This window comes from Pinus tabuliformis, chromosome J, assembly GCF_031772625.1.
Source record: "Pinus tabuliformis cultivar Carrire ecotype Pingquan chromosome J, CPIR1, whole genome shotgun sequence".
NCBI classification, from domain to species: domain Eukaryota; kingdom Viridiplantae; phylum Streptophyta; class Pinopsida; order Pinales; family Pinaceae; genus Pinus; species Pinus tabuliformis.
The window spans coordinates 932,413,843-932,427,894 of record NC_142295.1 but is presented as its reverse complement, the minus strand read 5'-3'; the positions used below and the strand labels follow the sequence as shown (position 1 = coordinate 932,427,894).

At 40.6% G+C, this 14,052-nt stretch overlaps 1 protein-coding gene across 1 annotated transcript in view; it reads right to left on the bottom strand.

Moving 5' to 3' along the window:
• AUG2 (HAUS augmin-like complex subunit) overlaps positions 1-14,052 on the bottom strand; it is a 184,958-nt gene that overhangs the window by 15,547 nt on the left and 155,359 nt on the right. Inside the window, exon 5 of the mRNA XM_089375918.1 lies at positions 11,694-11,807. Within this exon, the coding sequence (XP_089232044.1) occupies positions 11,694-11,807 (114 nt within the window). The remainder of the gene's footprint in view (positions 1-11,693; positions 11,808-14,052) is intronic.

The window sequence follows — 14,052 nt, the reverse complement described above, 5'->3', positions numbered from 1 at the left end:
GCCTGGAAAATTGGAGCTCGAGCATTGGCCAACTTAGAGAGCAGATTGATGAGCCTGTGTACAATCAGCAGAAGTGACTTGCAGCAGTGTTAGGTGCCAGCCCTCCTGGAGTCTCGATGTGTTGTCCTTTGAAGGACTAAGGGGCAGCTAGTGAGTAGTACAGAAGCGAAGTACCGATAGGACAAGATACAACATAGAGTCTGCGCAGCGAAGTTTGTCATTGTATCTTGTATACCATAGATTGTTGTATTATTCAAATTTAGTTTAATATAACGAAGATTGGGTTGTACATTATTGTACAATATTTGTTAAAAATTGTGTATATTTGTGCATATGTGATTTACTTCTTTATATTTTGCGCTGTGCAAAGTAGTTCTTGTCGAGATTCTTGGTTTGGTAACGTCAGAGATTTTAAGATTCTAACCTAAACCCAAGATCGTGGAAATTCAACACTCCAAGCTCTATTTATAATTGTTGACCCTCTCGGCCTTGGTGGTCCCCACCTTCACTAATTTGCACCACTTCCTTTCTCTGCCATCTCATTAGTGCTAATTGCTTCTTGGGTCGAATTTTCTCTCCTTGTGGTTCCCACTCTCCACTAAGGCCGTAATTTTCCTTTTTCCTCCTAAGTCCCAACGCCGAAAATGTTTCCCCTTTTCCCAAAATTGTCTCTAATGCGGAATATAAAATTGGGGATATTACAGTCCTCCCCACCAAAAATTGTTTGTCCTCAAGCAATGCCTAAACAAGCACCCTCTTGATCAGCTGACCCAAATAGTTACTACAAACAATACCGGGGTCCCAAATCTACCACTGAGTCATCCTTTATCTCTGCACTATCTTGCCATGGGGAAATCCCTTGGTACCAAGATCCTAAGCCATCATGATCAGCATGAAGCATCCCTGGCTTCAATCACTGTCCAACCCGACATAGGAACCAGACACCGTCTGCTTACCGCCACTGAATAGAGCATCATCATAATGTAGGACTATATCCAACTCCCCATGAAGTTTCCCTACCAAGTAGTCCACCTCATGCATTTTAGGAGTAAACTCTTGAAGATACAACCCAATCCTTGTGTGGATGAAGTCTCTCCAGCATGATCTTCCCCTGATATCCTCCTGTTGACCAACATGCCATGTTGATGAAGTTCCCCATGCCATTAGCAATTCACTAAAGCTCAATGGAAGATCTGAATGATCTTCCCCTGTAGTAGCTAGCTCAGTGACCATAGCTCATCCCTGATGGTCGCTAAGTTGTCAAGTACTGTGATGCCCAAGTCCCATGCTAGTCTCATAAGGGTGCCACCCTGTTGTCACTGCGCCACTCTGATTCTAACAAAATGTCCATTGGGCACGCATTGTATCCTCCTCCCATAAAGCCTGGTGGCAAAATATTGATGAAGGCCAAGTTCATCTTGCTCAGGTATCTCTTTGATATAAAAATTTACCCATCCATTGCTAATCTTGATTTTGAACTACAACTGGAAAAACTTGCCTCGCCATATAATGGAGGCCTCAGTGATGTCCCATGTGTCAACCCCAAAGTGAGCTAGATCACCCTTTGCTCCAATCCTGCTCCCCATGAAATGGAGTGGCATGTCAGTCAACTGAACCCCCAGATCCCATAGTCAGATCTGCTGCAACGTAGTCTTGACAACTCCTGAAATCCACTTGCCCCACGTCTTTGCTCCATGCATGCAATCGATATATAGGCTCCACACAACATGAATCAGTCTAGCACATGCAAAATTGCCATGCGCCTAACATACCACATTGTGGGATCTGTTATCCTATCTCCTGAAAGTGCACCCCGATACTGCCTAGAGACTAAACATCCGCCCATAAGAAAGGTCAACCACCTGTTGTATATGCTCCTGTGACACCTTGGAGTGCCTCGCCCAAAATGTGTCATGCATACCTGTAAGTGCGAACTCAAGGGTGGAACATACGCAACCTTCGTAACAATCCACGGACTCCCCAAACTTGTACCTATCAACTCTTGCCCTGATCTAATGCCACCGCTAAGAAGTCTCTCCCCTAGTGCGTTGAGTCCCATCCAAATATCTCAAGTGAACTCCCTGCACCTTGCTGCTCATGCCCAGAGTGTCAAAGGGCAACAACTAAATCGTTTGTTCCTACAGGTGATGTAGAAGAGGGACAGGCATGTGAGTCCCTATGGATACCCTCAAATGTCGCTCATTTGTGTCCCCATCGATCTTGGGTGAACGACACCCAAATGTGTGTCTAGTGTCCCCGTCCCTAAGTCGCTTTAGAGGCAACACTCTAAGACCCTGCTATGCAACACCATACGCCCCTGCATACCACCGAGTATCCCTGTACTCCTTGGCATGCCACTGTACACTGTGGCCTATCCCTGTACACCACAGGATACTGCCTGCTACTGCTATACCATCTTGTACCCTGTCTATGTCATTGTACCAGACACTCCCCGCATGTACTCAATGCGAAGTGAGTCGCTCCTCCTACTCCATAGTGAAAAACAACACACTACAACACACCACCATGCATCTCCATGCCTACCTGCAAATATTTGCTCAATGTTATACGCTCCTACACACCACTGGATGCCATGGCCTAAAGCTGAGACAGTACACGTCAGTCTACACCCTACTGGCATCACCACCTCCACCGTCACATCACCATACCCTCTGGTGCATCGATTCTCCCTCCAAAGCCTCCTTGAGGGACCCAAGGGGTGAATCTCCCTATGTACCAATAGCAATGCCACTACTTTGCTACTCTGTGTCCCATGTGCACCACATAATTGTGGATGATCCCCAGCCCCATAAAAGGCATTGTCTGGTGGCCTGCCAACGCCACCTCTTCTGACAATCTCCTTCCAAAGTGTGTGAATCATCCTGTGACCCCATGCACAACCAGCATACCCAGATGATCCATGGAGTCCCCTCATAAACTAAATGGCCACTGGTGCTGACTAAAACTCCCCAAGCCAATGTGCGCACTTGACCATTGGGTCAACTATGCCATTGATGTTGTAGTCAATCTGCGTATCTGGTAAATGGTAGGTAGTCCCGCCTGGACCACAATGCCAACCTGGGCCTCTAGTATCCCCGATGCCTGAACACGCTCGCTAACCCTCACTTCGGCCTATGATCAACTCCATATGTCTCGCCCACTCCACCGGTACCAAGTCAGAATATCTCGACATCCAACCCCAAAGGAAGGATCGAAAGCACAAACTCCTTTACACGGAGCTAGCCCCCCATTTTGTGAATGTTGCCCTTTGCACAACTCATGTCATCTCATCTCACTAATCTGGTTGTCATATAAATCTGTCTAGGTGACATGAACTCTCTCTCACCAACGTGCAGAGGCAACCTGCTAGTGCTACAAGCCCCATCTATGAATGTTTGAAGAGGATTGCTCCAATGCTCCAATGTGCACTCTATTTGTACCATTCGAGAATCCAACAAACTCCTTGTTCTACTGTAGAATGGCCTCTCGCACTATCGTGGCTTTCCTTTTCAATGCTAGAAGGTCAGCCTGGAACTAATGAAATTGTTGCGGGCTGCCATCATCTAATACCACTGTATCTCTTGGCACCTCATCAATGGTGGATACTTCGGTGTGTCTTGGCACCTCATCAATGGCGGATATGTCTATGTCTCCTAGCACCTCGTCAATGGATGGCCTTATGGGTGTATGCTCCAATCTCTCCCTCAAGGTGTCAGCCATAGCTATCAAAGGAATCTCCAACAAGGGTGACTCTTGTGTCACGTTGGGTATATCTACGTTCTCCTCACAACCCTACATGCCCTCAGCCTCATGCTCAACTGTTGAACAGGTTTTCATTGATGTCAAAGTGGGAGTAGTTGTAAGATGATTGAGCACCTCATCAATGGTGGACACCTCGGTGTGTCTTGGCACCTCATCAATGGCGGATATGTCTGTGTCTCCTAGCACCTCGTCAATGGATGGCCTTATGGGTGTATGCTCTAATCTCTCCCTCAAGGTGTCACCCACAGCTATCATAGGAATCTCCAACAAGGGTAACTCTTGTGTCACGCAGGGTATATCTACGTTCTCCTCACAACCCGGCATGCCCTCAACCTCATGCTCAACTGTTGAACAGGTTGTCATTGATTTCAAAGTGGGAGTAGTTGTAAGATGATTGAGCAGGTGTGCAGCAGGTCATTGGTGTCGAAACAAGAGAAGGTGCATGTATTAGATAGATGAAAGGTTGCAAGAATGAAACCCTAGCCCAAGGGTTTGAGTTCCTTGGATGATGAAGATACGATGTCTTTGTTGACGTTTTTGGAGCAACAGATTCGCCTCAGAAATCCTCGCCATCATATTCTACTCATCAAACTGATTCTAATGGTATGTGGAGCACTTCTTAGGCCCTCATGGTTGGTGAGATATGGATGGTCAAAGTCAAAGCTCCAATTTGTGGTTCAAAACCCCATAGGGTTGTTGAGGTAGCATTAAATTATTAAAGATATGGCAATGATATTGCATTGTTTAATGATGTGGCTTCATGGATGGCGTGAAAAACCCAGCAATCAGTAGTGGATGATGTAGTGCCTTAACCTACGGCATGTATCATAAGAAAGAACCTTTATTAAAAATATATATTTAAGTTTTTAAGGAGATCAAGATTTAAAAAGGGGAAATTTCCTTGGTTCAAATTTTTAAATTCAAAATTGAATTTCTCTAGAAATTTCATGTCAATCACATTTTATAAGAGCCCATAAAGCTATATAAACACACCATTATTCTTTGTCAAGATATATTCAGAGCTCACATCATGAATCTTGGACGTAGAGTTTTCTGCTTGCGGTCATGTAAAGAAAATTTGCCAAATCTGCATGCCGCCAGGGTTCTTTTATTTTTATTTTTGGTTAGGGTTATGATCTGCGTGTGTGGAGCAAGTAAAAGGTGTGAAGTTTCTCCCTGCGGCCAGCATATCCTTAAAAATCGAACGCATCTTATCTGAAGCATTTTTCTATCTTTCATTGGAGTTTTGTTGGGATACGATCACCTTTGTTGGGATTCGTTTGATTTATTTTGCAGGGATTTCTTTGCTGGGCTAATCAACCTGTTGAAGACACTAATTTAGAGTAGCCATCTGAAACGTTCAGCTTGTGTTCCTGCACATTCTCAACAATAGTCATCAGATCTCTGAATGCTGGATTGCAGCCTTGAATGTGCACTGATCATGCCCTAAAATTTGCATTTCTGGGCACACGTTTTGTGTATTTGTATGAAGCTCTGGAGAAGTGACATCGCATTACACATAATCATGGCATTTCACCTGTAACAGTAGCAGTAGCACTATATTTCAACAACAACATTATGAACAATTGAAATTCTGGAACAAAGGATGTGAATATGGTGAGAGTTCTTGATGAAGAACAATAACTGTGACCTGTAGCAACCTTGTCTTACCATGACCTTGATCTCTGTACCAGAAAATTGACCCTTCATTTGTCATTTCTTCATTCACTATCATTGACCTAGGTCTTGACATAGATCTGGCACTGAGTTCAGGTTGCATTTGAGAATGTTACATATCTAGTTGATGCAGTTGAAGGTGGAGGCATGCTAATGCTGGCCTGAAAGTCTGCTCTGGAATTTGTTCATTTAAAGACTGCAGACGTGACAGTGAGGCATTGTATTTTCAGTATGGGATCAACTTAAATAATGTTCTTTACATATTCACGGTATGTAGAAACAAAGGATAGTCACTTTAATGTATTACTAAAGCAGAATAACCTGCACTATCTTCAGTGATTGATTTCTATGATAACATATCAGTCAGATACACTGATAAATACTTACAAGTCTTAGTCAGTCACTTGAAGTCCATAAAAGACAATAGTACTTGAACAGTGGCATTCCTTCAGTACATTGGGATAGATTCATCAGAATAATCGCTTCATTCTCTACAGCAGTGAAGTTAGCATTCGTATCATATAAATTGCAGCAGTGAGCAGTGGATGAATGGGCAGACAACAGTCATAATTGGCAAAACGGATTTGTGGCATATTTGGAAATTGGGGCTTCATGATGTGAAGTCAAATAGAAGACTGTAGATATCCTTGGAGTTGTACTATGCATTGAACATCAATTTGAAGAGGACTGTAGTCACCTCCAAGTTTTGAGAAGCGCTCATCAATTTACTTCAACCAAAATATTACAGATTGCTCTAGAGACATTTGTGATGAAAAATGAAGCTATCTAGAGTTTAAGACAGTCTTCAAATACACACTGGCATGTGTGTGCTGATGGTGGTATTGCTACCAATGACAATTTGAGCTTCCATGTTAAGGCCCACAATACACATTCTAAGCAGAGGTCTGCAAGTGTATGTTGACCTATAACAAGGTTTGATAGAGAATAAAGTACCAGCAGTAGACAGTGAGTGCAAGAAAGGCAACAATGGAAGCAATGGTTGTTGCATGGGACAACAACAGCTAGGGCTTGATGGCCTTGAAGTGGCAAGAGATTTTGTGAAAGTATTGCAGTAAGACAGTAAGTTAGAGTAGTGGTAAGTGATGCAATGGTTGCAGATGGTGATGGCAACAACAAAGAGCAGATAACAACAGTAGTAGAGGTAACAGTGAAAAGAGGCAGTGCAACAGTAGCAGCAAGAGGTATGGCAACAGATAAAGGTAGCAAAGGTAGATGTGACAATGGTAGCAGAAGCAGCAGGTGACAGTAGTGGTGCAGCAAAAGGAAAGGCAGCAGTTGAAGGCTTGAAGTAGAGAGTGTGGCAGCAGCAACAGAAGCAGAGTGTGGAGAGTGTTGAAGTGGACAGTAGGTGCAGTAGCAGCAAAGATGGACTTGGAGCAACAGTAGAGGTAGATTAGTTACAGCAGCAGAGGCAAAGCAGATAGAAGTTGTGGACAGTTTCAGTGTGGCAGCAGTCAAAGCAGAGGTAACAGTGGCAACAGATGTGATAGTCACAGCAGAAGCAGCAGGTGTTTGTAGCAGCAGTTAATTGACTCATTGTAACTGGGCCATCAGGGAGCTTGGCTTCCTTCCAAATCGTTGGAAAACTCTTGGGAGTGTTTCACTTCCTTCTGGGTCTTCCTGGTAAAGTACTATATGTACATTGTACACTACATAATACATCGCTTTGTTAAAGCCAAATCCCTTGTGTACTGCTCTTCATGTGATATGGTTTATGGTTTTATAATGATGCTCTGAATTGTCTTTAAGAATTAACCAATTGTGAAAATTAATAGGAAATATTGATTCACCCCCCTCTCAGTGTTTCTAACATCAACTTCCTCCTCTGGCTCTTGATATCTAAAAACAAGTCTCCACCAGCAAAAGCACCCCCTCGTTTCACCCTCTAACTGTCCCTGTCCTGCCTACTCCTTTTGAGGAGATCTGGTGCCCTTATTCTGTCGACTTTCCCCACATGGGGTAGATGGCTGCACCCCCACGGCCTGCACACCTCTAGTGTCTCCCCTGATGCACCTACTATAAGAAGTTCGTAAAGGGCTTCTCACAGCTAGCAGCTTCCCTCACAGATTTGACGAAGAGTCTTTTCAACTGTCTTTCGAGTAGTAATAGCTGGGAGAAATTTGGCATAGGAGCTTCAAGGAGAAATAAACCTATTTGAGGATTTTTGGAGCACGAGATTGCTAATTGAAGGCAGCAAAATTTGGTGCATACAGGGCAAGCGCATAAGCTATTCACTAGGCACACGTGGGAACTTGTGGGACAGGTTTTGGAGCTGGGTTTTGCCGGGATAAATAAGGAGACCTTTGGGGTAGTGTGACTCAACATTTTGCGAGTGATTGGAGGACTTTTTCTAGGAGTTTGCAAGCAGGCCGTATTTCCCAGTTGTTGGAGGAGGACGTGGTATTTGGGGCCGAATTTCAGGGGTTAGAACCAGACCAAACCATTTCTGGGTTTTGGTGGATTATTTGTGAGGAGCTTGGGGCTAATTTTATAGAATTTTCTGAGCACCATGAGTGGGGTTTCCAACAACATCTTTCCAACAGACAGTGCAGTTTTTTGGGGCAGCGCAGGGCATCATTGAAGCAGCTTATTCTATCATCTAGGCTTGCTATTTTATCACCTGGATCTTGTCAAGACTGCCATTGAGGCAAGCCCAAGTGCACTCCTTCCACACTATTGTACTATTGCTCCCATTTACTTAATAAAATTACTCAGCTAGTTGACCTTTTTGGAGTTTACATGGGTGTTCACTGAATGTTTTGAAATTTTGTGTTTCATATTATTGTTTTTCTTTGCATATCATTGTCTTTCCTAATTAGAAACATTACACAACTCTGGTTTAAGAAATTGAAGAAATTAGAAAGCGTTTGGATCCCCCCGAATAAGCATTGAAATTTCCCATGGATATCATAATAAATAGGGCAATGGAAGATGGTATGCTCCTCTGACTCAACTTCTCGAAGATCACATAGCTAACAGATCCTATCTAAACAAGAATGTTCGCCTCATAATCCTAAATTTATAAAAGTCTAGATATTTTCCTACATTAAATGTTTTAGGAATCAGTTTATTCAAGCTTACTTGTCAAAAGGATGTTTAGCTTAATATGTAAAGGACACCTATCACATTCATGTGATTATATGATTGGTTGTTGTCCTAGAATTTAGCTTAGAAGTAGCTCTTTCTCCCATTAAGGTCAGTAGGCTTTTAGCTGTCACTTCTCTTGTGACTCTTGATTCCTTATTAATAAGATTTAGTTTGAGGATGCTTTTTCAATAAGCTTTCTTCTCCTAACATTGGCGATCATGTAATACACAAGAGGGAAGGCATGTTATGAGAGAATATGCAACTTGCATCACCAAACCTTCCTTTTCTTTTGATCCTTTAGTGGCTATACATGCACTATCACCTCCTAATGTTTAGCAACATACATAAGGAATTGGGTCGAAAATTGCTTCGTTGGATGGGATATATTGATAATGGACTTGGTATGGATGGACATGGTATTATTACTCCTATTGAGGTTGTGATGAGACTATCGAGAATAGGCCTTGCATATTGGCCCTCATTGCTAGATGCAAATTTTTTAAATCCTTCATCCACCAATTTGCACAAGTTCAAGTTTCAGCCTTCCATTGATGATATTCCAACACTTGAGCGAGTCAACTTTGATGATCCTACCCTTGTTTAGTAGGGAACACATCCTACACCTATTTTAGCAAGGACAAATTCGTCACTGTCAACATCTCAACTATATCAACACCTTATCCACACTGATCAAACAGATTCATTTGCGTATTGAAATCTCTCTTGGCATGGTGGAAACTCTTCTTTTAGATCCTTAAAAAAGAGTAGAAGGAAAAAACATTGGATCAATGCCCACTATTGGGGTCTCTTGTGGTTGGATTGATGATTGGTCATTGCAACACTTAATCAGTTGTTTGAGGACCATATAGCGATGTATTCATCAGCTATAAAATCATACAGTCCACATTGCTCTTCTTGATTGATTGATTGGTTGTAATAACGGTCTATGGCTCCTATCCAGTTTTCATGAAGGACGTATCTTGTGATGTACCTTCTGTTAGAAGCCTCTTGTTTAGATCAAGGGGGGATATTGAATTCAAGAGTGTAATCTTCACTTTTAGCTAGGATCAACAAAATATTGAGCTAGGTATCCTAAACCCACTCGTCTTTTGGGCACAACCAACCCTATATTTGGGTGAGGGTACATAAACCCAATCTTCCCTATTTTGGTTTGGGTATCCATAAACCCACTATATTTGTTGGTTACAGCTGACATTGTATTGAGCTGTGTATTTGCATTCATCATTCTTCTTCACAACATTTGGTGACGATCAGCATTAATTGGTGTGTCATATCGTAACCGAAGCTATGGCTAGGACCAACCTAGAAAGTCTTGTGTGGGCCCATAACCCCTCTTATGGAATATGCAGGCCCCTCTTATGGAATATGACCTACTATTGTAATCATCATCTTAATTCTTATAAGCTATTGCTCTAACACAAGTGCAAGCCTAAGGGCACTTCTCTCTACTTTTCATGGGTTCATCAGCTAGATTGTGAAGCTAAGTTGCAGGAAACGTTGGATAAGGGTCCGTTTCCGGCCGGAAACGAAACAGAAACGAGGGAACTCGTACCATACGGCTTGGAAACGCGTTTCTAGCCATACTGGCCCATTTCTTGAGGAGGAAACGTGGCTAGTACGACCGGAAACGCATTTCAAGGTCGTATGACAGAGTTTCCTCTTCTAAATTGACTTTTTCTTGTATTTTTTTTTATTTTTTCGCTTCTAATTTTTTATTGGGCGACTAAAATATCTTCTGGATGCCTCTCAAGTTATAAAAAAGAGGATTTTTTTGAGTGGGGCAGCCTAATGTTCAAGCCTATGGCCCTAGTGTTGATATGCAGTTCAAAAGTGACATTGAAAATGAAAAATAAAGGAGAATGTCACTTTTACTTAAATTTTTAACATTACCATGAAATGACTCAAGATGTTTGAGAGTGGTTTCGCCCTCATTGGATTTCATATGGAGAAAGTAGAATTTTAGATCTCACTCAAAATCCAGCAGACTTATCTGTTTTTCAGGATTTCAGGATTGGGGGGATTGCAATGTTTCCATTGGATTTTGTCACGTACTAGGGTATGGAACTTGTATTTAATCAATAGAACCAAGCCCTCTATGCAGGGGAGACTACCAATAATCAAGAGCATGTAGGATACTAGGGTATGGAACTTGTATTTAATCAAGAGCACTAAGGTCATTCGACTATGTAGGAGGAGACTTACAATCAAGCACAAAACAAGAAATTAGAAATTTCTCATGGTTGATTTTGGATATTGCTATTTTCATTATGTGATCATTCACGAGTAAATGTAATGTAAATTTAGAGACTTATAGTTTATGCATTGACAATTTAATCATAATGTAATAAATTAGAATGTATCATATATGCTTTATGATTGCACATATTTCTTAAATGTCCTAATATATATATATATATATATTGCGCTTCCTCGTTTCCAAAATTTCAGGGGGTCACATTTCGTACCCATGCCCATTTCGGAAACTCGTACCCGTTTCCCCGTTTCGTGCAACTTAGTTGTGAAGTGATTATGTGATTATCCATCTATAAATCCAACGTCAAATATAGTACAATGAAAGAGAAAAAGATTTAGGCTTGATTTCAAAACTGGAAATGACATCAATGTCTACTTCAGTCAATGCCCATAAACTCTCCTTCAAAAAGAAAAACATTTTCATCTTGCTTTTCACCTCACAATGTGAGCCTCTAGCTGTCCTAGTTACTTTCACGAAATGGTGAGTTTCCATGGTTACAGGCATTGATCATTATAAATTCTCAATAAAAGTATAGACTTTCCATTATACAGAGTCCCCATGTAGAAAGACAATCACTAAACACTAATTTTGCTGTCTTTCTTTAATAAAAATTTAAGAGAGAAATATAGAATAAAAATTTTAAAAAATAAATAAATAAATAAAAACTCCAGGAAAAATTTGGGAGATCACTAAAACCAACATCAGTCAGGGTTGTTATTTCCTTATTTTTTCAAAAAAGGGAATCATAAGGTAAGTAAAAAATTTGAGCATAAAGTCTAAAGGACACAAAGATATGCACTCCCTGCTTTCTGAAATTTTTTCTAAAGTTGAAATTTTTCCATTTACATATTGCAAATTCTGTATTTCTTACCCCCCAGACAGATGGTGGATCTTTAAAACTGTGACTCCATTGAAAATCTGTAATTGCTGTAGTTAAGGCTCCATAATCACTGGCTGCTTTAAGCAACAACTCTGAAAATTGGCGCTGCATGAAAATGAAATATATAAATTAGAAAAAATTTCTTATGTTATGTTTTTTTGCTTAAATGTCAAAGATAATTACCATTTAGTTTTTAGATCTTCCCTACAAACCTTAAAAATAGAAACCACAGAGAAACTGCATAGAGCATAGATTAAAAGTTTGTTGAAACTTTATTTTACTAGATTATATGTGAAATCCTAAAATGAATGCTTGAATTTACAGAAGCAGAGCTCAAGCAAAGACAATTGCTCACTACAACAATAAACTGAACCTTTCAATTTTAGCAATTTCACATGCCAAAGTTTCACAATTTAAGAATATAATAGAAATTTGGATCAAATGATGCATTAATATATTGAAATAAATGCTAAAGACGCACCATAACAAGTATGTCTACTCTGGTTTGCAATTGGCCCACAAGGAAAGGAATATATCATATGAAATTGAAATATTTGGACAGAAACAAACAAAGCAGTCACCAGTTGAACTACCATAAGAACACATTAGTGACTAAATGATGAGGAATGCATAACTGATCATATAGCTTCAAACTAAAATCACTACATCCAGTTAAAAGTTATCAGAACTAGAATTGACAAAGGGTCAGACAAAAACCAGACAGAAAAATTGGTATGAAGAACCAGTCAAACAAAAACTGAATAAAATATGCAAATTTTAATAGAAAGATAGATATTCATGTACATCAATGCAAATCCAAACCATCTGACACCAAATATGAAAAGTTTTCTCATGTATATAGTATGTAAGGGTGAATAATACAGAACAATGGCACTGAGGGAGATACATCCTGCATCCTGCAACAATGGGCAACCATAAGGCTTGACAATCCAAGATTTACAGAAACACAACTCTTTCTCTCATCAATGATAGCATATAAGAGCATTATATTCCAATTGATTCCATACAACAACAATTTATAACCAGCACATCTCATGTTAGTCGGATTTTTGTCATTGTCCATGAGCAGTGGTGACCAGCATGCTAGGTGTCTATGTATACAGATGGGTATTGTAACCACTTCCTCAAAACTATATATATCTTAGAACAATGTAACCAAGGTAGCGATTTTATGGTTTACTTCTTGTTTTCATGAATGTTACATCAGAGCTACTAGGTAGTGGCAGGGACTAAGTATGGATGTGTTCATAAGGAAAGTATCATGTTGCCTCTCTTGTGAAGGGAGCTCACAAGGAAAGATTTGGACCAAGTGACAACACTATGAGGTGTGGCCCATTGTCACCATAGCGACTACCTCCTGCTCTTTAGTGGACTTTCACCATAAGGGAGGCTTCCCTATGTAGGTCAACTAATGGATATATCAAGTCTAAGGCTTGGTGGTGACAATGATAGGCTTAGGATAGGTACTCATCTTAAGGATAGAGTCCAAACTAGCTCAAACAAGGCAATGTGTGCCCTCCAGAAGGCCTCTTCAGCGCAAAAAGTGACCTAGTGTTTGTGAATATGCAAGGTCAACAGGGTTACCTAGGTGCACTGGCCAAGAAAAGGCTTGAATAAGTGGATATGATCAATTTCAGGAACAACGAGCCTTCAACAAGCCCCAAGTTGAAGCCTAGGGCTAGATTAGGGTTGACCTAGGGCAAATCACATCAGCCCTAAAATGGAAGCATTAGCCACAAGAAAAAGGTCATTTTGCAGCAATGACTTAGCAACCACGTGTTGAATCCTTTCCAAGCCAACACATGTACTCTAGTTGAATTTTAACCCTAACCCTAGCCCTAGCCTAGCGGCTTTCCTTAAGAGGCTGAAAATCAGAAATAGGGGAGAAAAAATAAATTTATGGATGATTTATGGTGTGATCAACAATGTGAATAAGGTCAGTGCTTGACGTTGGGTGATGGAGTCTAAAGGGAGATTTACTTAGGAGGAAACTAAACCCTAAAATGGAGTAAAAGAATATGGAAACCCTAGTTTCAAACTCTAGCTATCATTTTATGAGGGAACAAAGTCAATGAGGAGAGCTTAACATGAAGGATCACTCAAGGGATTATCACACAAATTCTTAATAAGGTAATGCACACAATACCATTGCCAAGATTTCATAGAATAATTTTCAATAAGATTTAGCACATAGAAACCCTAACAATATCCATTCCATGCAATAGTCGTAAATATATTTAAATGCAAAAAATACTCACAAGAAAAATGCATGAACCAATCTTTTATTGTTCCAAAACGACATTCTCCAAAGCAAGAGAAGCAAGAGAAT